The sequence below is a fragment of the Quercus suber genome, unplaced genomic scaffold (genome assembly GCF_002906115.3).
Source record: "Quercus suber isolate HL8 unplaced genomic scaffold, Cork oak 2.0 scaffold_51, whole genome shotgun sequence".
NCBI classification, from domain to species: domain Eukaryota; kingdom Viridiplantae; phylum Streptophyta; class Magnoliopsida; order Fagales; family Fagaceae; genus Quercus; species Quercus suber.
The window spans coordinates 971,030-993,037 of NW_027069516.1; the positions used below are offsets into that span (position 1 = coordinate 971,030).

At 38.8% G+C, this 22,008-nt stretch overlaps 2 protein-coding genes and 1 non-coding gene across 3 annotated transcripts; 2 read left to right on the forward strand and 1 right to left on the reverse strand.

Moving 5' to 3' along the window:
- Window positions 1-907: 907 nt before the first annotated feature.
- LOC136066906 (uncharacterized) lies at window positions 908-1,669 on the forward strand. The gene is made up of 2 exons (XM_065771957.1): window positions 908-1,335; window positions 1,564-1,669. The coding sequence occupies exons 1-2, from the start codon at window positions 908-910 to the stop codon at window positions 1,667-1,669; spliced, it is 534 nt and encodes a 177-aa protein (XP_065628029.1).
- A 5,711-nt stretch (window positions 1,670-7,380) lies between these two features.
- On the reverse strand, window positions 7,381-7,489 carry LOC112032119 (small nucleolar RNA R71). The gene has a single exon (XR_002885052.1). It is a non-coding gene; the product is annotated as a small nucleolar RNA R71 (small nucleolar RNA).
- A 361-nt stretch (window positions 7,490-7,850) lies between these two features.
- LOC112032110 (uncharacterized) lies at window positions 7,851-9,740 on the forward strand. The gene is made up of 4 exons (XM_024064844.1): window positions 7,851-8,234; window positions 8,316-8,765; window positions 8,920-9,643; window positions 9,712-9,740. The coding sequence occupies exons 1-4, from the start codon at window positions 7,851-7,853 to the stop codon at window positions 9,738-9,740; spliced, it is 1,587 nt and encodes a 528-aa protein (XP_023920612.1).
- Window positions 9,741-22,008: the final 12,268 nt, after the last annotated feature.

Here is a 22,008-nt window from a genome sequence, read left to right on the forward strand (position 1 = left end):
TCTACCATTCTTTCGCACACTAAATAAGTCTTTTGAATGGACGACTAAGTGTCAGCAGGCATTCGAGGATCTAAAGGCCTATCTCTTATCCCCTTCATTGCTCAGTCCTCCCCAGCCCGGGGAAGAGCTATTCCTCTACCAAGCAGTATCCTCGGCGGCCGTCAGTGCGGCATTGGTCAGGGAAGAAGACAGGGTACAGAAGCCTGTGTACTACACAAGTCGTGCGCTCCGAGGTACAGAAGAGAGATACCTACCAATGGAGAAGCTTGCCTTTACTTTAGTTTCCGCGGTCCGCAAGCTCAAGCCCTACTTCTAAGCTCATACAGTGATCGTCCTGATGAACAAACCCCTAAGGAGAGCAATGAATAATCCTGAAGCTACTGGACAGGTGGCGTTATAGGCAATCGAGTTAAGCGAATTCGACATACAATATCGCCCCTGCACTGCCATCAAGGGACAGGTGGTTGTCGACTTCATTGCAGAATTCACCAACGTAGAAGGATAGGGGGCAGAAGAGGTTCCACAATAGAGCATCCATACAGACGGATCCTCCAATAAGCAAGTAGGTGGAGCCAGCGTAATACTCCATAGCCCTGAAAGAAATAAGATCAAATGCATGGTCCGTTTGGACTTCCCTACAACGAACAATGAAGCAGAGTATAAAGCCTTAATAGCAGGACTGGACCTCACCATGGCCACAGGAGCTGAAAATTTGGTCTTCTACTGTGATTCCCAAGTGGTGATAAGTCAAGTTAAAGAAGAATACAACTGCAGGAATGAACTGATGAAAAAGTATCTAGAACAGGTGAAGGACCGAGTCAACAATCTCCAAGCCAAGTTCATTCAAATCCTAAGGGAGGAGAACGAGCACGCCGACTGACACGCTAAAGCAGCGTCAGCAGAACATATGGTCATCCCTAGCCAGGTACTATCCTTCGTTCAAGTCTCACCATTAATAGACTGCGTCAGTGTACAGGAGGTTGGATTCGAGAACTATTGGACAACACTAATAGTGTCCTACTTGAAGGAGGGCGTGCTGCCAGAAGAGAAGGAGGCTACCAGAAAATTAAAGGTCAAAGCTGCTTGCTTCATCTTGATCAAAGACATTCTCTATAAAAGAGGATTCTCTCGACCTTACCTAAGGTGTCTCGGCCCCGAAGAAGCAGATTATGTTACGAGAGAAGTTCACAAGGAAATTTGCGGGAACCACTCGGGATCGCACTTGTTGATACAAAAGCTGAACATGACAAGATACTATTGGCCAACCATGCAGAAGGATGCTCATGCATATGTGATGGCTTGCAACAAATGTCAAAGATTTGGCAACCTCATCAGGTAACCAACAAAGGAACTTACCCCTATGACGGCCCCGTGGCTGTTCGCTTAATGGGGACTAGATATCATGAGTCCATTCCCAACAGCAGTAAGGCAGCTAAAGTTCCTAGTGATCAGCATTGATTACTTTACTAAATGAGTGGAAGCGAAAGCCTTAGCCACTATGACAGAAAAGAATATACGAAATTTCGTATGGAGGAACATTATATGCATGTATGGCATACCCAGAGTATTCGTCTCAGACAATGGGAAACAGTTTGATAATGACACATTTAGAGACTTCTGCTCGGAGCAGGGTATCAAGAACCATTACTCATCACCTGCCCACCCATAGGCCAACGGGCAAGTTGAGGTGACGAACCGATCCTTGTTCAAAATAATCAAGACTCGGCTCGAGGGGGCAAAGGGTATATGGTCCGAGGAGTTGCCAAGTGTTTTGTGGGCATATAAGACAACGGTGCAAACACCTACATGAGAAACCTCGTTTTGACTAGCATACAAGAGCGAGACGGTCATCCCCGCGGAAGTAGGACTTACAAGCTACAGGGTGGAAAACCATGATAAAAGCAAGCATGATGCAACCATGTGCTTGCAGCTTGACCTGGTGGACAAGGTGAGAGCAGCAACTGAGCAAAAGCTAGCACGGTACCAAAATCTCATGGCCAAACACTACAACTCCAAGGTCAGACACAGGGACTTCTAGGTAGGAGATCTCGTCCTAAGAAAGGTAATGGGCGCTACAAGAGACACCCCTCAAGGAAAGCTTGGACCTAACTGGGAAGGATCGTATAGAGTGGTATCATGGCATAAGAAAGGGACTTACCACCTAGAGACGCTTGACGGGCAGAAGTTGCACCACCCATGGAACACAGAACATCTAAAGAAGTACTACCAGTAGACCGATAGCAGGAGACAAGCAACGACACTCTTCATTTCCAATTTATTTCTTTCTAGCTTAGTTTTTATTATCTACCTTCTAAGCCCAAAGGGCAAGTTTTTTATTTTATTTTTTAAGAACAATTTCTATGTATGAATTACCATTATAATAAGAGGAGTTATTCAGAATCGCTTTGTTATTCCTATGAATTTAGTCCGCGTAGCACTAAAGTGGACAGGTCTTTTATTAAATAGACAAATTCAACAAGTCCTTAAAGTAGACGAGTCTATTATTAAATAGACAAATTCAACAAGTCCATAATGTGGACAGATCTATTATTAAATAGACAAATTCAGTCCATAAAATGGACGGGTATATTACTAAATAGACAAGTTCTAAATCAGTTCGTAAAGTAGACGGACTCCAATTAGAAACCCCACAAATTCACAAAGTGGACAGGTCATTATGAATCAACAACATACCCATAAGTGGGCGCTCATCCTAAAAGATGATAAGTTGTTCACATAATGAATGGATCCAACATAAAGTTGGGTTAATATTAGAAGTCCTGGAAAGGACGGTTCACAAGGTGAGTGGGTTCAAGAGAACTAGCGAAAGGACTCATCCCAAGGGATGACAATTGTTAAGTTTTACATAAACAAATTCAACACTAGTCCCAGAAAGGACGGGTCCACATAGCATGGATGAATTACATGCCCCCAAAGAGGATGGGTATGATATTAATATAGACTTTTATTTTAGAATTCCATAAAACGGCCTCTTATGTTGACGGTCAACATACAAGTAGATGCACTTCTAAGACCGTTTTGATATGACAGGCAGATTCAAGAGGACGGATCCACTTTAATCAATCCAATAAACAGAATAATTGCCAAGTAGACAAGTCCGTCCTAAGAACGGATAAACCATAACGTTCGTCATATTAAAATAGACAAGTTCAAGCCACTAAACGGACAGATCCAACAATTCGTTGAAATGACATTATAATACAAGTTCATCAAAAGAATGATAACCAAGACTGCATAAAGGACGGGGTTGTTAATACGACGGAATCAAAATTACAAATCCTCAATGTGGACAAAGTCATTCACAGCTGTAAATTAAACACATCTATTCACAAAAAATATAATAGATAGAACGAAGTAATTAAGCTGAAACCCATAATGGGGAGAAGTTTAAGACAACGATTAAGTTTAAACATTTCATGTTCTCCAAGACTATTAAAAAAAAAAAACACTAACGAAGGGGGGTGTATTTGACATTCTCTTGAACATTCTTAAGCTGACGGGCATCACTATCAACGGGCTAAGCTTGTGCTTGAAGAGGAGCTGACTCTCCGTCGACAAAAGTCGCATCATCAGCAAAGAGACCCTTCGTACTCTCAGAGGCGACGGGCTGAGTGGTGGCTTAGGGTTGGTCATCAATATTAAGCATAGAAAAGTCAAGGTCAGGGTAAGCTTTCTTGGCTTGATGGACAGCATCATCAAATCCATTCGCATAGGAACTCGCGAACTTCGCTACGAGGGCGTCGGAGTCGCGATACTTGCAAACTGCTGCCACCTTTGCCTGACGGAGTTAATCCTTGGTGTCCTTAATCTCTTTTTCTTTGTCCTCTAGGACCTTTTTCAGGGTCTCCGTATAATCCTCAAGATCTTTCCTAGCCTACTCTGACATAGTGAATTTCTTATCCATGCTAACCTTCCAAGCCTTGAGACCGTTCAACTCATCCTCCGTCTCGTTGGCCTTCTTCCTAACACGGTCTAGTGCCATCTCATAAGTCAGGCACCGTCCTATGAGCCCCTTCATCATCACCATTGCCTGAAACAAAGGAGTTCAGTGACAAGGCAAGTGAACGAAAAGGATATGAAGTAGATGGACGTGGCTTACCTGAGCAATACTGAAGAGCCCCGTCTCCTCCATGGCTTCCGTAGCATGGTTGCCTAAATCCTCATAATTGTTGGATGTTATGATGGAAGATAGTCTCTCCAAAGCATATTTGGAGTCCTTTCGGAGGAGGATGGGTGGCTTCTCATGTGTGGTGGATGGACCCTTCATGAAGCCTTTTCCTGCTCCATGTTTTGCACGGGTAACCGTCTTCGCACCATCAGGCTCCAGCCCCACAATGGGCTCCAATACAATCTTTGGCCTTTTTGGTGCACGGTCCTGCTTCGGTGGCACCTTCCTTTTGGTAGACGGGTTTTTTGGATCACTCCCTTTAGAGATCTGACCTCCCTCTTCCTTCTTCTTGGCCGCCTGTGCCTTAATCATGGCCCTTCTTTTGGTAGCATCCATTTCTACATAAAAGAAGACGGGATGGTTAGGACGAAATAGTAAAAACCAAGAAACTTAACAATAGGTGGACGGACTTACATAGACGGACTTGAGCGTCGTAACAATGGGGGGCTTAAGTTGGTTCTGGCCCGTCACAGTACCAGTGGATAGTGTCTAAAGCCAACTTTGCCCACGTCCTCTCCTCTAGTTTTGACTTATTAAAAATTCTTTTCAGAAAACTCCACTCTTCGAGAGAGACTTGTGGATGGTCACGAATTGCAAAAGAAGACAGTTAAAATAACACGGCAAATAAAAGATGAGCCAAATATAGATGGATACATACCAGACAGTGGGAATATGCCCCATGTGGTGTCAATAGGGATAAAATCATTGTCACTAGGATGGCACATCCATTCGTCACCCTCTATGAAAAAATACCGACTCTTCCAGTTCCTGTTGGAGTCAGGGGTCTCACACACAAGCCTCAACAAAGGACTTCTAGGCACAAAGCTATACATACCCTTTGACTGGGCAATCTCTTCAGGACGGTAACAATGAAGGAATTCCCGCACCGTTAACCTCCTGACACCATCGGACATTGCCCCGTACAATACCTCCACGCCTAGGAAGACCCTCCAGGCATTTGGGGAAATTTGGTTGACGGAAAAACCTAAGTGTTGAAGGAGTTGACGGTGGAGTGAGCTCAAGGGGAATTTGAGCCCTTCCTTCAGCATTTGCTCGTAAACCTCGACACCTTTAACGCCGTCATAATAGCATTTCTTCGACCGGTAAGTGATGCGCATTGATAATAGCTTAATTTTTCATATTTATATCATTGTTAGAAAGCATTATCATACATATTTTGAGTTAATTCATGCATTTTATATTTGGTTTTGGAATAATGCTGAATAATCAATTTTGTGCTTAATTGAATCTTATCGCGTGAATTTGTCTTTTGTAGGAGAACAGAATTAAATAAGTGGATTTGTGCAAAAAAGAAAGCTAATGGACTTTACTTTTACAAGGGCTGTGATGAAGTTAAAGAAGGCCAATGCAATTAAATTTAAGTCCAATTGGAGCAAGGAATCAAAAGAAATTTGCACCAAATCCAAATCCAATTCGGATTAGGATTCCAGCCTGCACATCAGTTAGTGTTTTCGACATAACATTCGACTCAGATATCCAATTGAGATGATTCAAGTTGGGCTGGAAATTTAACTTAAAGGAATACAACTTTTTAGTTTACCAAAAGTCCGAATTCTGATGTTAAATGGGCCAAAATCGTCGGTTAAGTGAAGCCTAAAAATCTGGGATTTTCTCCGAACAGGAATTCAACTTGTAATAGGATTCCTTGACCTATTTAAAGGCTCTTTAGGGCAAAATTCAGGGAGGCTAGTGCTAGGTCTGAGGGCTGAATGTATAGAGAGCTGCGGCTACCTCTCCCATGACAGTTAGTTTTTAATTATTTGTCTAGTTTAATGTTTAGTAGTTTATTTTTGTATTTTCTTTCAATTACCATGAGTAGCTAAATTTATAATTAGGGTTGAGGATGAAACCTTGTTAAGGATTATCAGTAATATTTATGTGATTTGATTTTTCCCACAATAGTTGTTCTTTAATGATTTAAATTGTTCTTGCTTCATATCAATTGACTAAGATGAGATTCTAGATATGAGTTCAATCATGTTTTTCTCATGATTTAGGATTTGTCTTAATTAATTGAATGCTTGGTTTATTAATTCTTGGTTATAAAATTGGATATCTTTTGTGATTTGTTTGTCAATGAATACAATTTATGATTTGATTTTTAGAATTGGATATATCTTGTGATTTGTTTGGTTACGGATACAATTGATGATTTGGTTTTATAATTAAGAAGCGAAGAAGAACATGCTTTAGATTTTTAAACATAAGTTTTAATGATGATATTTTCCATGATAGCAAGATTGATTTCTAGATTATTATGCAGTGGTTGGGAAAAATTAATGATCATAAATATATGCTGATATGACTTACAAGGCGGATTCCAAAACCTTAATTCCTTTCCCTTAATTGTTTACATCTTTTAATTGCTTTATAATCTTTTGCTTAGTTTAACTGTTTGCTTAACTTTATTATTTTCTTAGTTTATTTAATTTCAAAACAACCAATTTTTATTAAACTAGATTAGGATTAATTTGGTTAAGATTTGATTTAATTTTCCTACGTTCATTCAAGTCCCTGTGGGTTCGATCTCGTTCTTGTCAAACTATACTTCAGTACGGTTCGTACACTTGTGAGTACTTTAAAATTTCACAACAAGTTTTTGGCGCCGTTGCTAGGGACTTGGTTAGGAAAATTAATTAGGTCTTAATTGAATTTTTCCTTCTACTAGTTGTAGTTAAAATTTATTTATTTTTAAATAGAAAAAAAAAACAAAAAAAAATTATTTCTTTGTGCTTGGTGTATGAGAACTTGGATACGTCATAAAGAAAATCGTCTTGTTATTTTTGATTATTCATCCACAATGGGAGAAATAGGAGAAGATTCAAAAACTCTTAGGGAGTTGTTCTCGCCCATAACCACCAACCCTCTAGGATTGCCTGCAACCACTGCTACACATTTTGAGTTGAAGTCACAAATAATCCACCTTCTTCCTACTTTTCGTGGATTGGATAGAGAAGATCCTTATATGCATGTGAAGGATTTTCTTGAGATTTGTGCTACTTGTAAGTTCCAGAATTTCATTGATTACTCTGTTCGCTTGCGTTTATTCCCTTTTTCCTTGAAGGATAAAGCAAAAGCATGGCTTAATTCTTTGTCACCTGGATCTATCACTTCATGGGAATTGCTGGTCACAAAATTCCTCTCTAAATTTTTCCCAATGGCCAAGACCAATGCTTTAAGGAGAGAAATTGCAGATTTTTATCAGGATGAACAAGAGAAATTTTATGAGAGTTGGGAGAGATTTAAAGACTTGATTTTAAAGTGTCCCCATCACGGTTTTGAAACATGGAGACTAGTACAATATTTTTATAATAGTTTGACTCAGACAAATCGTAACATGATTAAGTCCATGAATGGTGGTGGATTTTTGAGTCTTGTAGATGATGAGGCATACAAATTTCTTGAGAATTTTTCTAAAAGTTCACAACAATGGGATTTTCCCAACCGTAAAGAGAGATTTGCCCCTGCAATTAAGAAAGGAGGATTGTATGAAGTCAGTGAAGATTTAGACATAAAAGCTAGGTTGGACAATCTCACTCATAAGGTTGAGGCTTTAGCTTTAGGTAGAGGGATGAATTCTGTCAATCAAGTTTAAAGTGAAACATGCTCTATTTGTGCAAGTCCTATGCATACAACACAAATGTGTCCTTCCACAGTTGGTTACCCTGAATACTATACTGAGCAAGCAAATGCACTGAATAATTATGGAAAACCACTTGTTAGTCCATTTTCAGAGACATACAATCCAAATTGGCAAAATCATCCTAATCTCTCTTGGAGGCAAAACTATTCCCCCACAAATATAGGTGGACAACAAGTGCATCAACAAAGTCAATTTCGTCCACCTACTCAAGCATATCCTTTCATTCCTCAATCAACACCTCAGTTTGTAGCACCACCAAGACAACAACCATCTTTGAAGGAGTCTCTCAAAACTTTCATGCAATCGACTAGCCAAGCCATTCAAGAGATAAAAAGTTCTACCCATTTGAATACTCAAGCTATTTCAAAGTTGGAAAATCAAGTTGGCTAGTTAGTAACCCAAGTTGGAGAGAGGGAAAAAGGAAATTTTCCTAGTCAACCTATACCTAACCCAAAAGGGCAGTATGCAATTAATGGTTCTTCTAGTTCTACTCATGGACAAGAACATGTTCAGTCTATTACTATCCTTAGGTCTGGTAAGCAAGTTGATAATCAAGTGAAAATGCTAGAAGTGGAGGATGATGAAAATATTGTGTTAGAGGAAAAAGGAGTTCACAATTCACAGGATGATCATAAAGAAAAGAAGGGTAACTCAACCTCAATTCCAATTCAAGATCTTAGTTCTCCCCTTGATAGAAGGTTTGTTCCTAAAGCTCCATTCCCTCAAAGTTTAATCAATCCTCAAAAAAGTGCACAATTTGGAGATATTTTAGAGGTTTTTAAGCAAGTGCAAATTAATATTCCATTTCTTGATGTAATTCAGCAAGTTCTTGCTTATGCTAAGTTTCTAAAAGATCTTGTGACAATGAAGAGAAAGACAAATGTCCCTAAAAAGGCATTTTTGACAGAGCAAGTCAGTTCAATCATTCAGAATAAATATCTAGTGAAATGTAAGGACCCTGGATCTCCTACAATTTTTATGCAAGATTGGGGACCATCTCATTGAGTGAGCTTTGTTAGATTTGGGGGCAAGTGTGAACCTAATGCCATATTCAGTTTGTTTACAGCTAGGTTTGGGGGAGCTAAAACCCACAACCATGACACTTCAATTAGCTGATAGGTCTGTGAAAATCCCTAGAGGTATTATTGAGAATGTGCTTATTAAGGTGGATGCATTCTACTTTCCTATTGATTTTGTTGTGTTAGACACTGAGCCTGCTCTAAATGCTAGTACACAAGTCCATGTCATTTTGGGTTGCCCTTTCTTAACCACATCCAATGCTTTGATCAATTGTCGGAGTGGTGTGATGAAGATTTCTTTTGGGAATATGACTGTTGAGCTTAATATCTTTGACATAAATAAGCAAGTACTTGACAATAAGGATATATGTGAGGTTAACATGATTGGGAGCCTAGTCCATGGTACTTTCCTACAATCAAGTTGTGAGGATCCCCTAAAGGCTTGCTTAACCTGTGTTGATTGCAAGTTGGATACTAAAAAATCAATTGAGGAGGTCAATGCATTGTTGGATTTTGTTCCTCTCTTAAGTATTGATAGCTGGCAGCCAACAGTGGTCCCTTTTCCACTTTCTTCATCCTCATTCCTATCTATTGTAGAACCACCAAAGTTGGATGACTTTTGGGAACACCAATTGATAAGTATACTTCAAGAGCATAAGGTAGCTATAGGTTGGAAAATTGATGATATTAAGGGTATTAGTGCTTCTATGGTTATGCAAAGAATTCACTTGGATGACATTGCAAAAGCTTCTCAACATGTTTTTGACCCAGGTAAGTTACAATCTTATTGGACTAGTCCATTCATAATATGTATTGTTTATCTCTATGGTGTTGTTGAGGTTTGGATGGTCCTGTTTATCAGGATTGATCTCCAGTCGTATTAAAACTTTTTTGCAAAAAAAAAAAAAAAAATTTCTTGTTTATTTTCTGCTTCTAGATTAGATCTTCTGTTTATTTTCTTGTTTAGTTTTATTTTCTTTTGTTCTAGCTGATATTTTACAGAAATTAAAAATTATAACAATCAGCTTGATCAAGGTACGTCTTTTCCTTCTCCTTACCTTACTTGATTCTATTTGGTTCTCATGTTGCATATTAATATTTTGCTCTCTTTTCATTCAAGACATATATTTGAGAATATCATTTTTAACATTGAGGACAATGTTTAGTTTAGGTTTGGGGGGGATGTATATAGATTTCTATCTTTTCGTTTTGTTTTGTTTTGTTTAGTTGTGTCAAAAAAAAAAAAAAATTCCTTTTGCCTAGCTTGAGGTTTATGTTTTAAGTTCATTATACTACTCTTTGATGGAAATTTAGACCCCTTAACACACAACCAGATTGAGTAGCCTAGTTAATTAGCCAAGTTGTTACTTAGTCAAATTAAGCAATTCTAGGTTAAAACAATCAAACAATCATATCAAGAAAATATAGCAGCGGAATAATAAATAACACAAGATATGATCACCCAGGAAAACCAAACCGGTAAAAAACCTGGGGAGGATTTTACCCACCAATCTTCAAGGCAAAACCGAATTCACTATGAAAGAATTGAAGTTCATGCAAAAGGACTTACAAGCTCCCCGCTCGACTTCCTAATGCTACCTACCAGTAGAACTTACTGACACGACCCCGTGCAAACTCCGAATCCACGGACTCCTTCTTTCTTGAATTCTTCAATTAGCTACAAGCACCCACGCTTGATATTCTTTAAGCTTCAATGGTAGCAACCAAGTTGATCATCAAGATGTTGAAGTAATCTCAATCTTGAAAACCCTAAGCTTTGTGTAAAGGAAAGCTCCTCTAGATCTCACAAGAGATTTACACAAAACAGCAATGTATGAGCAACAATACAACTGGAGCAACTCTAAAAACGTGGCTAGGGTTTTGCCTTATATACCTAGGGCAAAAACATAAAACCCTAAACGTTTTACTGAGTTAGGGCTGAGTTGGAAAAACTGCAGAAAATGCAATCTGGTCAACTTTCGATTGATCGAATCTATTCTTCGATCGATCGAGCCAGACCGAAATGCCCCAATGCATCTACAGTCTCTCGATTCCAACTTTACAATAATTAATCAACTTTTAGCACACTTTAACAAGACTAAACATATTGTTTTGATTATGGTTTGCCAATATTACAAATTATAGTTCTAAATACATAAATTCCTAAACCTTTAGAACCTAACAAACTCTCCCTTTGGCAATTCGTGACAAGACCCTAATTAAAAGCTCAAAGTTTACAAGTAAAAAGCCCTTTACAAAAATAATGCTCATAAACTCAAATTCAACCCTAACTACTATCCATCGGTTGCAAGTGTAGACAGCAGCTTTGTTGAATCAACCTGTATATTCCTGAAATACTCAACAAACGCATAAACGCATGTGTGATAGAAAAGAGTAAAACAACAGGTATAACATTCTTGTAAGATTCACACAACACAAAATAAAGACATATATGAATAAACAACTCATAAATATGAATCAATAAGCAGTGAATCACAAAGCAACAAGAATCAATGAATATAACATGTATATCAATCAATGTTACTCCCCCTAACATGAATATTCCCAAAAATGATATACAAAGTGAAGCACCTAGATACAATCTAAAAACTCCACAAGCTCCTCAAAAAAACAAAAAAATCTCCCCCTAACTACAAAAACTCATCTTCAAGTCAAAAACTCCACTCCCCCTTTTTGTGATGGAATGCCAAAGGGCAATCACAAGTCGCCATCAAAAGGAGGTGGTGAGGGTGAATGAAGACAAGCAAAGTCGGCTCGCAGAGCACGAATCTCATCTAGCAAGTCCACCAAAATATGACCATGAGCTGCCTGAATGGTCATGACAGTCTCTAGGGTACGACGAACATCAAAGTCGGTCGAAGGAGGTAGAGGCACATCAGCAGCAGCAGCATCATCACCAACTGGATCAGGAACATCCTCACCAGCAAGACCTGTAGAAGAAGAAGGAGGAGGAGCGCTACCAGATGGCTCAGACCTAGGGTATTTAGAACCAGCTCGAAGATGAGCGGCCCTCTGTCTAAGAAAAGACGCACCTATGGGAGCTATCACATGAACAGGCTCAGAGGAAGGAAAGCCACTAAGATCAAGATAAAGCAAAATCCTATGAATAAAAATAGGATGCACAAGAGCATGAGTAGTAGATGAACTCCTATAAACATCGTTCAAAGAACGAAGAAAGAGATGAGGAAAACTAATAGGAGCATTAGTAACCAGGGCGTACAAAAATACACACCTCTCAAGAGGAACGGTGTGAACATGAGAGATGGGCCAGATAGAATGACAGGCTATCCTAAAGAACAAATAGTGCAACCCGGAGAGCTCAGCAGAAGTGATCCTAGGATTAGAACCCCACTGGACAAAAGTCCTAGTGATGTAAGACAAGACATTACTCAACTCGGGAGACTCATCATAAGGATAGACAAGATTCTAGACCAAAGGTATCCCTAGAGCATCAGCCACTACCCGGGGAGTAATGGTGTACTCTATGCCTCGTATCCAACTCTTTACCAAAGTGTTGGAATCATAGATGTGGATAAAGATGTTCGAAAAGAACTCTCTAATCAAGGCAGAAGGTGGAGGAGGATCAGAAATATCCACCAAGGTAACCAGCCTCGACACTCAAAGTTTGCCCTAATGGCAGGATCAAGTTCATCTAAGAGAACAAAATGCTCAGCCCAAATCTTTCTCTTAAGGTTTAGCTTTTCAAAAATCTCTTGATTTTTCTCACTCGGAAACTTCTCACAGTCAAAAGAAGGAAGGGATGGAGAAGAGGAGGGAATAGTCCTACGGGCTTTAGTCTTCCTAGGCATGATGCTAAAGAAAGGACAGAGACACAAAGAGAAAACCAAAAGACCAGAATAAAACAAAACTAAGGGCAGACTGCAAGTTAGCACAATAAAAACATAAAACAAAATCTATATGATGCATGAACAATAACAATGTTGTGATGCATGCACTAATGCAGTAAACACAGTTCGAATTAGGTTCAATTTCATAAAATTGGCTCGAATATAGAGTTTCTAACAAAAACCCAAAAAAATTTTGAAAAACCACTTGATAATTTCGAAACAAATTGATGAATTGATCATCACATATTGTTGAAAACAGATTAGAATAACTAATTTCATCAAAACAACAAGCCAATTTCATCAATTAAACCCATTTGAACAAAAATCCCCAATTCGGATCAATTATAAACCCTAGAATTTTCAATTTCACACAAAACTCAAAATTGATCAAATTAAACCATTAAGAATATGTTTATAGTGTGTCCACACAAAAACCCATTGATCAATTACACAAAATTAGGCTTAAATCATCAAAAATCCCAAAAAGTAAAGGGTCCGAAATATTGAGCATAAATGCATGAAAAATGCATGAAATATGTAAATAAACTCAAAAAGAAGGGGTAAGATAGACATACTGGCTTGAGGAAAGAGAATCCTTGCAAAAAATCCGGAGGAAAACGACAAAAATTTGAACTATTGAGCTTGCCAAGTCGGAGAGAGAGAAAAGACTTTGAAAAACTTTTGAAAAAGTCAAGAACAGTGTTTTAAAAAACTTGATTCGCAACTTTCGATTGATCGAAAAATACATTCGATCGATCGAATGAAATAGTCATTTTTAAACAAATTAAAGCACTTTTTCGATCGATCGAAAATCAAAATGGATCGATCGAATTGGGCAGAGGCTCACAAAAGTTTTAAGAGAAATCACAGTTTTGAAAATCACAAACCATATTTTGAAAACAACTCCTCAAAGCATTAAACTAATTGAAACAAAATGCATGAGTATGAAATGGAATGATTTTTCAAAATCCCAAATTTAATCCCAGTTTCTCCAAAGAAAATTTCAGCCATTCTCTTTTTAAATTCTCAAGCAAAAAAAAAATGTTTTGCATAATTCTCAAAATATTTTCAAACTTGGTTGGTCAGACCAAAAACACACACAATAACATGTACAAAGTTTAACAAAGAGTAACTTGTATAGTGTGTGCAACTAGCAAAAACTTTGAGAAACATGTGAGGTGATATGTGAATAGTAATCAATTACAAAGTCTACACAATCCATCACATAGAATTTAAAAGAGACTATCACGTAAAGAGTTACATCCTATAACTCCCACATCTCCTAGAATAAAAGCTTGCAATCATGTAAATTTCTTATATTTTTGCCTCATTTTTTTTTTTTTTTGGTGAAATGGCATCAAACCTAATAGTACACACCAATTTTATTTATATGAGATGGCATCAAGCCTAATATTACACACCAATTTTATCATTAAACAATTAAACCGAGGCAACACCTTATGTTCTTTTTGTGCATGTGCTACACTTTCTCGAGCACAGAATCTTATGATATGCACTAAGGTGTTCATGATTGGCTAGTGAACAGTGGTGAGATGGTTATTTATGCCTTTCTCAAAAGATTCAAGTCCGACAGTCAAATAACATGTGACTTCAAGATCAAGACAAAGTGATAAATACCATAAACATCTTTCCCACACAACATGCACTACAAAGCTTCAACTAGTCAAGTGTAATAAATAAGCTCATCAAAGCTAAACAAGGTACATAGGACATGATATGTGTAAATAAATTGACCAACCTTCTTTTCAAAAACCAAGAAAACAATGTCAAACACATTTTTGCTTTCTCCTTTTTCTCCTTTTTTTTTTTATTTATTTAAGAGAAAACAAATAAATCCTAGAATGAAATGCATGAATGTAATGCAATGCAAATCCTAGAAACAAAACAAAAGAAACACAAAAAACCAAAGAACAATGGTCACAGAGGAATGAGCAATGAAGCACAAGGACCAAGAAAGCCAAAAGAGACTAAGGACACTGAAGCACACCAATCACTTGACGAAGTGTCTCAAACTTACTTCCATCAAGCGGTTTGGTAAAGATGTCAGCATTTTGACGATCAGTAGGGATATACTCAAGAACAATAATTTTCTTTTCAACCAAATCCCTAATGAAGTGATATCTAAGTTCAATGTCAAACCAGAATCTTACGACTTGTCCATTCTTAGATATATCTATAGCACTGGAATTATCATAATAGACAACCATGGTGTCTTGAGGAATCCCATAATCACTCAACAACTTTTTCATCCAAAGGAGCTGAGAGCAACAACTCCCAGTAGCAATATATTCTGCCTCAGCAGTGGATAAAGAAACAGAATTTTGCTTCTTACTCATCCAAGCCACAAGATTGGCTCCTACATAAAAACACCCCCCAGTGGTGCTTTTTCTGTCACCAGCATTCCCAGGCCAATCAGAATCAAAAAACCCAGCAAGAGACAAATTAGAATCCTTACTATAAAATAGTCCATAATCACAGGTTCCACTCACATATTTTATAATTCTCTTAACAGCATTTAAATAAGAAACCTTAGGGTTGGACTGAAATCTAGAGCAAACACCAACACTAAAAGATATATCAGGCCTACTAGCAGTCAAATATAACAGACATCCAATCATGCTTCTATACAAAGTAACATCAACAAACTCACCTGATGGATCAATTGTTAATTTTGCATTAGCAGCAATTGGTGTTCTAGCATGAGCAGCCTTGTCCAAGCCAAATCTCTTGACTAAATTTCTTGCATACTTAGCTTGATTGATGTAGATTCTTGACTCTGTTTACTTCACCTGCAATCCCAAAAAATAAGTCAATTCACCAACCATGCTCATTTCAAACATTGCCTTCATTTCATCTATAAAAGAATGAGCAAAAGAATCATTAGTAGCACCAAAAACAATGTCATCAACATAAATTTGAGTTACAACAAAACTAGTCTTATCCTTTCTTATGAAGAGAGTTGTATCTGCAGATTCCCTTTTGAATCCATGCTCAGTGAGATATGCAGTCAATCTATCATACCAAGCCCTAGGAGCTTGCTTCAAACCATAGAGAGCTCTCTTCAATTTGTAGACATCATCAGGTCTGTGAGGATCAACAAAACCTTTAGGTTACTCAATATAGACTTCTTTTTGTAGCATTCCATTCAAGAAAGCACTCTTGACATCCATCTGATACAGCTTGAAGTTTAGATGACTTGCTATGGCTAACAATATTCGGATGGATTCTAACTTAGCCACTGGTGCAAAGGTCTCATCAAAATCAATTCCTTCCACTTGTGTATACCCTTGTGCAATAAGTCTTGATTTCTTTCTGATCACAGTGTCATGTTCATCTAACTTGTTCTTAAAGATCCATTTAGTTCCAATCACATTTACACTTTCTGGCCTAGGAACTAATTCCCACACATCATTCCGAACGAATTGATGAAGTTCTTCATGCATGGAATTTACCCAATCAGCATCTTGAAGTGCTTCATCTACCTTCTTCGATTAAAATTGGGACAGATAACATGAGTGAGTGATCACATTCAAGGCTTTTGATCTCAATCTCATGTTATCATCCAGACTACCCAATATATTTGTGGAAAGATAATTCAATCTCACTCTAGAGGATGGACGTTTTTGTTATCTGGGATTGTGAACTCGGCAACGAAGTCTAATAACGCCTGTGCTTTGATCGCTGTCTTGGGGTGGTATTCGATGTCGAACTAACTGAGCTCAACTGCCCATTGCACCATTCTTCCTACAGCTTTAGGCTTGTTCATTGATTTCCTTATTGGCTGGTTAGTCATTACCAAAATAGAGTTTTCTTGGAAGTAGGGACGTAGTTTGCAAGAGCCGACGATTAAGGCAAAGGCGATCTTCTCAATCCGTGGGTACTTTGCCTTGGCTCCTTGAAAGCTTGGCTGACATAGTAAACTTAGAGCTGCACTCTATTCTCTTCTTAAATCAAGGCTGCACTCACGGTGGTGGCTGACACTGCTAAATACAAAAACAAGTTTTCCCCTTCATTCGACGAGCTTAGAAGTGGGGGGTTACTCAAGTAGTGTTTCAAATCCTAGAAGGCTTTTTCGTACTCCTCCGTCTAGGTAAAAGCTTGCTTCAGGGTTTTGAAGAAAGGTAGGCATTTGTCCATTGCTTTAGAGACGAACCTATTGAGGGCCGCAATCCTTCCAGTTAATTTCTGGACTTCCTTCATTGTTCTTGGCGATGTCATCTCTAATATGGCCCAAACTTTTTCTGGGTTAGCTTCTATTCCTCGCTAGAACACCATGAACCCTAAGAACTTTCTTGATGCAACCCCGAAGGGGCGTATTTGCTAGGATTCAACCTCGTCTGGTACTGTCTAAGGATTGTGAAGGCCTTCTCGAGTTCGTTTAGGTGTGTGGCTTCTTCCTTGCTCTTAACGAGCATATCATTCATGTATACCTCCATGTTTCTCCCTATCTGTTTATCGAACATTTTGTTGACTAACCTTTGGTAAGTCACCCCCGCGTTTTTCAGTCCAAAGGGCATTACCTTGTAGTAGTAGAGCCCTTGGCTAGTGATGAAGGCAGTCTTCTCTTGATCTTCTTCTGAAATCTTGATTTGGTTGTATCCTGAGAATGCGCCCATGAATATAAGGAGCCTGTGTCTCGTCGTGGAATCTAAAAGCTGATCTATCCTTGGTAGGGGGAAGCTGTCTTTTAGGCAAGCCTTATTCAAATCTGTGGAGTCCACGTACATCCTCCATTTCCCATTTGTTTTCTTTACTAGGACGATGTTGGCCAACTAGTCCGGGTAGTAGACTTCTCGAATAAAATTGTCTGCAAGTTGTTTACCTCGTCCATGATGGCTTTGTTTCGTTCAGGGGCAAAGATGACGTGGCAAAGACTCGTTGTCTTTGCTGGACGGGCTTCTTCTCTAGGTCTATGTTCAGATGGTATTGGATGACTTCAGTTGCTATGCCTAGCATGTCTTCATGACTCCACGCGAAAATGTCCAAATTGCTCCTAAGGAACTGGACTAGCCTCTTCTTCATCTGAGCGCTCAAGTTCGTCCCTATCTTCGTTGTCTTCATTGGTACCCCGTCTATTAGCTCTACAGTTTCCAAGGTTTCTACTTTCTCCTTCTCATTCTCCTCAATCATCCATGTATGGTTTTCTTTTGCCGTTAGCACTGCTTGGTAGCATTCTTTGGCTAGCACTTGATCTCCTTTTACCTCGACCACACCATATTTCATTGGGAACTTCACCTTCAAGCAATATATGGACGTTGCTGCCTTCCTGCGGTTGAGTCTGGGCCTTCCTATAATCACATTATACGAGGACGGGCAATCCACCACCAAAAAGTCAAGCTAGTGGGTTACCTTTTAAGGGTGAGATCCCACTGTGACCGTTAGAGCTACTATACCTCTGGGGTACACTCGGTCTCCATTGAAACTGACGAGGGGAGATTTAAAGGGTCGTAGCCTTTTGGGATCTACCTTTAGCTGCTAGAAAGCTAAGAGATATATAATTTCTACCGAACTGCCATTATCTATGAGAATCCGTCTAGTGTTGAATCCTTTTATCATAAGCATGATAACCAATGGGTCGTCATGCGATTGCTTTACACCTCTAGCATCTTCTTCCAAGAATAGGATGTCCACATGTACTTTCCTTCGCTGCTTTAGAGGTGGTAACCTATGGACACTGTTTACCTGTCTTTGTTGTGACTTCTTGAGGGACTTGAAGGACCCACCTATGGATGGTCCTCCTGTGATCATCTTTATTTCTTTTATCGCACTTTATGGATGACCAAAATGCATTAGTCTCATCCCTGGGAACAGTCTCGTGCTTTTCCTTTTTGTCATCTCCAAGTCAGCTAGATTCCCCTTTCTTTACAAATTTCTGTAGCTTCCCTTTTCGAATGAGTTCCCCTATCTACTTCTTCAAGTCTCTGCAATCTTCAGTGTAATGGTTGTGGTTTTTGTGGAAGCGGCAGTATTTACTCTTGTCACGCACATTGGGTGATGAGTGCAGCGGCTTCGGCCACTTGAGGTAATGATCATCCTTAATCTGTTTTAAAATTTTATTAACAGGTATAACTAGAAGGGTAAATTTTACCATACGAGACGTTTTATCGTCTCTCTACTTGTTCTCGTCCAAACCCTAACAGTCTTCCCTTTCTCTCCCGCGTGCCCTCTTGTCTTCCCTTTTGCCCTCCTTCTCTTTGGGCTTATCCTCCTTTTCTATTATGGCTAGGGCATCTTTAGCATTCATATACTTCTGAGCTTTCAACAGCATTTCTGCCATTGTCTACGGGGGACTTTTCATGAGAGCGACCACGAATTCTCTAGATTTCAGCCCGGCTTTGAAGGTGGTTAATTGCACCTTGACATCTGCTTCATTAATTTCTAGGACTTCTTGGGTGAAATGCTTCACATATGACCTTAGGGTCTCCTTGTGCCCTTACCGAATGGTGAGTAGATGGTCTGCAAGCCTTTTCGGGCATTGTCCACTAACGAAATAGCGCACAAAAAAGTTGCCCAGTTGTTTGAAGTTATCAATAGACGATGTTGCTAACTTACTAAACCACACTCACGCTACTCCCTTGAGAGTGGTAGGAAAGGAGGGGCATAATATCTCATCTGGGGGTTGCTGTAAACTCACGGTCGTCTTGAAAGTAGTAATGTGGTCCAACGAATCCTTCAAACCGTCGAATGACTCAAGTTGTGGAAGACGAAACTTCAGAGGCATAGGACACTACAGGACTTTCGTGGTGAAAGGTGAATCCATCCTTCTAACCATCCCATCCAGATTTCAATCCGTCTTTTCCCTCATTGCATTCCTTAGTTCGTCCATTGCTCTCTTCATTTCCCTGAGGAGGTTTGCATTCACTTCGTTAGAAGTGTTCAACCGTCAATGGTCATCTCTTCTGTGGCTATCTCCATCGTCATTTTGGTTCATCCCAGTCCTTGTGGGTGAACGATTGTCCTCCTATTGTAACTGCGATCTCATCTCTTGGTTCTGCCTGGTGAGCTCCTTCGCACTAGCTATGAGTGTTTGGATTTGTAGCGCTAGTGCTGCAGAATCTGATGGCATGTTGAACTCCATTTGGACCTTAGGATTGAATGGAACTACACTTTTAGACCGAGGTGTAAAATTGTCGTTCCCATAGACGGCGCCAAACTGATGGTGTAGAAATCGTCAGTGAGTAGATTCGTCGAGACGGATCAACACGGGCTCGTCCAAGTTCCTACAAAGTTTAGAAAGAAGAAAGGGACCCTCTCAGGTTGGTCACCGATGCAGTGCTAGCCACAGTCTCCGATGATAAACTCAGCGAATATAGCTTTTTAGAGATGTAGAGAACGTAGTTGTAGGGGTTTAGATTGAGTAGAATATCTGTGTGCGTACCTTGTTTAGTTTTTTGGTGCATATATATATATATATATATACATGCTTTTCTTCTAGCCGTTGCTCTCCTTTAATGGTGGATTAAGTGTCTTCTTTGTAACACTTTTGGCCCATTCAATGTGGATTTTGATGGGGATCCCAACGGTCTCCTTGTTGATATGTAACCGTTGGGATATTGAATGCCCTCTTTATGACTTTCTTCCTTCGTCTGGGCTGGGTCTGCGTGGACGATGATCTTTATTGTGTTCGTTTGGATGATGACATTTATTGGGTCCATCAATTACAAGCATTCTACGTCTACACTAGTTACAGAGATTAACAACCTCCTTAAAGAGAGCTAGTGTCGCTCTTCAGTCCAAATAATGTTGTGTATTTTTATCTTCAAACAAATAATATTCAGAAGGTTCTAATAATGAAAAATAATAGAAAAATGTTCATAAAACAGCTGATATTGTCAGCAATTTAACTCCAACTTTTAATCTTTCTTTTACAATTTCAAAGAAGCAAAGGAAAACCTTCACCTTTTATACATTAAACAATTCTCCAATTTTAGGTAGAACACAGTAAGTATTTACTTTAAGAGAAGTTGTATATCCATCAATAGTTTCAGGGAAAGCCTTAACTGAATCAGCTTATCACTTGCAACTATATGCTTAAGGATTTATACAGACGTAGCGGCTCCTCCAAAATTTCAATTATCAGAACAACAATATATAAATATTTTTAAAAGATACATCTTAAGTCTTAACTAAAGGTGGCAGAACTAAATAACCAAAAGAATAAAAGGATAAAAAAAAATTTAAAAAATAAAAACCCATAAATGCTGCCACAATATGATATTGTCAATATCTAAGAAAACTCTCTGCATTAGACATTAATTTAATTTCATACTTCTGAATACATGTATGTTTGGTCCCAAAAATATTATCACAAAAACTATCAATTCAAAATAGCAATCACACGCAAGAATACAAATATTTACATGAAAAATCTTTTTTTTTTTCAAGAGAAAAATCACAGGACAAACTCCAAATCAATTTACTATTATCAAATCAATTACAATAATTCTTGTGTATGTCTCACAGCTATAGAAAAATCTCTTTTATTTTTCTTTGCTACACACACACTAATTACTTCTCTCAAACGCAGCAACACTTTGCTCTCTCATTTCTATTTTCTTCTCCACGCACAACTCTCTCTTGGCTGTCTTATTTTCTCTAAGCGGCTTACTCTTGGCTGCTCTCTCTCTCTTTTCTTGTGCAACTTCCTCTTTCTTTACTCTTGCACATACTCTTTTTGTGTCTTCTCAAAGACGGCAGCCCTTTTCTCTCTCCTTCCTCTTGCATTCCTCCCAAACAAAAATCCCTTTTATTCTCTCTTGATTTCACGCTTTATTTTTCCTCTCTCCAAAGGGAGTACCCTTGGGCCAAAGCCAAAGACAAATCCAACAAATTCTTTGTAGCATTTTCTATTTATAAAACTCTTTTCCTATTCCCTTTTGAACTAGGAATACATTACTTCTTTAACAAAGAATAGACTTCCCTTCCACACCAAGGAATAGTCTTTCCTTTCACACAAGGGAATAGACTTTCCTTCTACACCAAGGAACAATCATTCCTTCCACACAAAGAAAACCCAAATTAATTTTTCCTTCTTCAACTAGGAAACCTAATTAACTTTCCAAGTCACAATTAGAATTTGGGGCAATTTCCCAACAATGTATTCAAACCTAAAAGATGTCGAGTTGTCTGTTTGGGAATTGTTTATTTCCAGTAGCTTATTTGTATAATGTGAGAGAAAAAGCTAAAAGTTAACTTATTTTCAAAAATCTGAAAGTTAGACAAAAAGTAGTGTGGAGCCTGCAAACA